General features: G+C 38.7%; 1 protein-coding gene across 2 annotated transcripts in view; it reads left to right on the top strand.

The window, feature by feature from the left end:
- LOC107863042 (polyadenylate-binding protein-interacting protein 12) overlaps window positions 1-2703 on the top strand; it is a 9530-nt gene continuing 6827 nt past the window's right edge. Inside the window, exons 1-9 of one of the 2 annotated variants that reach the window (XM_016708793.2) lie at window positions 1-253; window positions 384-903; window positions 1306-1416; window positions 1507-1551; window positions 1668-1740; window positions 1831-1943; window positions 2062-2121; window positions 2209-2256; window positions 2343-2411. In XM_016708793.2, coding sequence (XP_016564279.2) covers window positions 466-903; window positions 1306-1416; window positions 1507-1551; window positions 1668-1740; window positions 1831-1943; window positions 2062-2121; window positions 2209-2256; window positions 2343-2411 — 957 coding nt within the window. In that variant the 5' untranslated portion in view covers window positions 1-253; window positions 384-465. Of the gene's footprint in view, window positions 254-380; window positions 904-1305; window positions 1417-1506; window positions 1552-1667; window positions 1741-1830; window positions 1944-2061; window positions 2122-2208; window positions 2257-2342; window positions 2412-2703 lie in introns of both variants that reach the window. The other variant, XM_016708792.2, reaches the window with a different exon arrangement.

Below are 2703 nucleotides of genomic sequence, written 5' to 3'. Positions count from 1 at the left end.
AAGATAAAAAGATAAAGTAGATTATGTTTGTCCTTATCTAACGTAAGAAAGTCCAAAATAAACAAGACAGCCGTGGCGAAACGGACCATCCGAAGAAGCTCCGTCTGTTTTCTCTTTCAGCTAATTACTTGCCACTATTCTTCTACTTCTCTCTCTCTCTCGAGCCAAATTTTTTGTCGTAGTAAATTTCCATTTTTGCCCAGCTCACCATCTTTGAGTTTCTTCATTGATGGACAAAGCTTAGACTAATCAGGTACAGTTATCAATTTTCCACTTTCTTTTTTGTTTCTTGTGAAAATTTCTATTGGTTCATATTCTGGAAATTGAGAATGGAAGGACCGATCTTTCTTTGTCGTTTTTATTGTTTTGCTTTTTGACAGTAGACGAATTTGGGGAAAAGGGCTTAAAGAAAAAGGAGCTGTCTTGGGTACTGTGAGATATATAGTTGTTGTTGAAGGAACAATCATGACCGTTGATGAGAATGGCTCGTTGAATCGGACGGAGGATAGTTCTGCTGTTGTTGATAATCAGCCAAATCAGAACGGTGTGCCACGGTCAACGATGACTGTTAATCATCAGCAACCTCAGAAAACGAGTGTGCAGCATAAGCCACAAATGGGTGTTTTTCAGCAAAGCGGTAATGGAGTGCTGGACCACCATAATCATCAGAAAGTGAACGGTGTGGCTGATGAGGTTGATGGGGGTGAAGGGTTTAACGGGGAGATGAGGGAATTGGAAGAAATATTTTCGAAATTGAACCCCCAGGCTGAGGAGTTTGTGCCTCCTTCACTCTCCAGCAACCATGGTGTAGTGCCAATATCTCCAGGTGCAGAGCAATTTGGGTTTGATGCTTTCAATTTTGTAATGCAAAATGGACTAGCCGATGGAAATTTCAACAGAAGGGTATCTAGCTCATTGCCTTTTTTCCCTTTTCTCATTAGTAGCTACCAGTAAAGTGCATAAGCAAATGTGAGGTTCTAAAGTGTATTGCAGTTTGTTCCTCTTTTGGGTTGCCTTATGTATGGTAAATCTAATTGATGACTAACAGTTGGAAATTTCTTAGTCGGTATCATGCAAGAAAATATATTGAGGAGGACATAGTTTTTGAGGTTTACCGTGGAGAATGTTCTCTTGTTGTAACAGAGCTAATAATCTCACTCTTTTGTTATTATCTTGCCATATGTGCCATTTATAACACTACTTGCTTCATCAGAAAAAAAAAAGAGGCACCTTTTGTTACCTAGTTTGTAATGAATCAATGTCATGGAGTTGTGGCTAACAGTTCGAGTTGAAATGCTCTGGCAGAAGAGAAATGGCTATGGTCTTGCTAGGAGAAGGATGAATGTCCGGACAAGCATGGCCCAACGCGAAGAGGTTATTAGGAGGACAGTTTATGTGTCTGACATTGATCATCAGGTACTAAAAGAGGGTACTTGTTCATTATTTATAGGGTTATGTCACCTTCATCTTTTTACCGTGGGAACTTACTGTTCTTATTTTGTGTAGGTGACTGAAGAGCAACTTGCTACACTCTTTCTTACATGTGGGCAGGTGAATATGTTTCCCGTTTGGTCATTGATCCGCATTCAGCCATAATTTATAGCACTTTATAATATGTTCATGAAATGTTTTCTTGCCATAATCTGACGAACCTTAATGTGTGGAAGGTGGTTGACTGTCGCATATGTGGAGATCCCAATTCTGTACTCCGTTTCGCCTTTATAGAATTTACTGATGAAGGTATGTTGAACCATAATCTTTGTTTTGACAATTTTCATTTTTGATTAAGGTTGTTGTCTAACACCACACTATTCCATATATGGTCTGCAGAAGGTGCACGGAATGCTTTGAGTCTTGCTGGAACTATGCTTGGGTTTTACCCTGTGAAAGTGCTTCCCTCCAAAACTGCAATTGCACCAGTTAATCCTACATTTCTTCCAAGGGTGAGAAATTGTGTAAACTTTTTGTATTTCCCTTTAACAAAATTGCTGTTGAGGGCGATGAGTGGATACCTGTCTATTGCTTATACTGAAATATTTTTCCTTTGACACTGATATGCAGTCGGAAGATGAAAGGGAGATGTGTGCAAGAACTATATACTGTACAAACATTGATAAGAAGGTAATTTTGGGTTTGTAATCCCTGTCTCATGGTTGAAGAGCATCTATGGAGATAATGCTTCATGATTTGTTCATTTGTATGATATAGGTTACTCAAGCAGATGTGAAGCTTTTTTTTGAGTACTTTTGTGGAGAGGTTTGTAGCTTTTCACCTTACTTGTGTGAAAGTGCTTGTCCTACTTAAGGTCCTTACTCTATGCGGTTTTTTCTTCTCCATCTCAGGTTAAGCGCTTGAGGTTGCTTGGTGACTATCATCATTCTACACGTATAGGTTTTGTTGAGTTTGTTATGGTAACTTACATGAGCTTTCTTGTTTTTGCTGTCCGATATATCATATCTCTGAACTTTTGCTTCTTTCTACTCTTAAGAACTTCTACAACCTTCATTCCAAATGTGTGTTGTCTTTCACCATCAATGCTTGTGGTTTAGCATGATTATGATGTTATTGTTTAATTGAGTCTCTTACATTTTCAAAATGTAAAGAGATTCTTTCTCCCTTTTCTGATTTCATGTCGGCAAAGTATACAACAACAACAACAATAAACCCAATGTATTCCCACATAGTGAGGTCTGGGGAGGGTAG

The sequence above is a fragment of the Capsicum annuum genome, chromosome 3 (genome assembly GCF_002878395.1).
Source record: "Capsicum annuum cultivar UCD-10X-F1 chromosome 3, UCD10Xv1.1, whole genome shotgun sequence".
Classification (NCBI taxonomy): domain Eukaryota; kingdom Viridiplantae; phylum Streptophyta; class Magnoliopsida; order Solanales; family Solanaceae; genus Capsicum; species Capsicum annuum.
The sequence above is the reverse complement of the archived record's forward strand: the minus strand, read 5'-3'. Positions and strand labels throughout refer to the sequence as shown.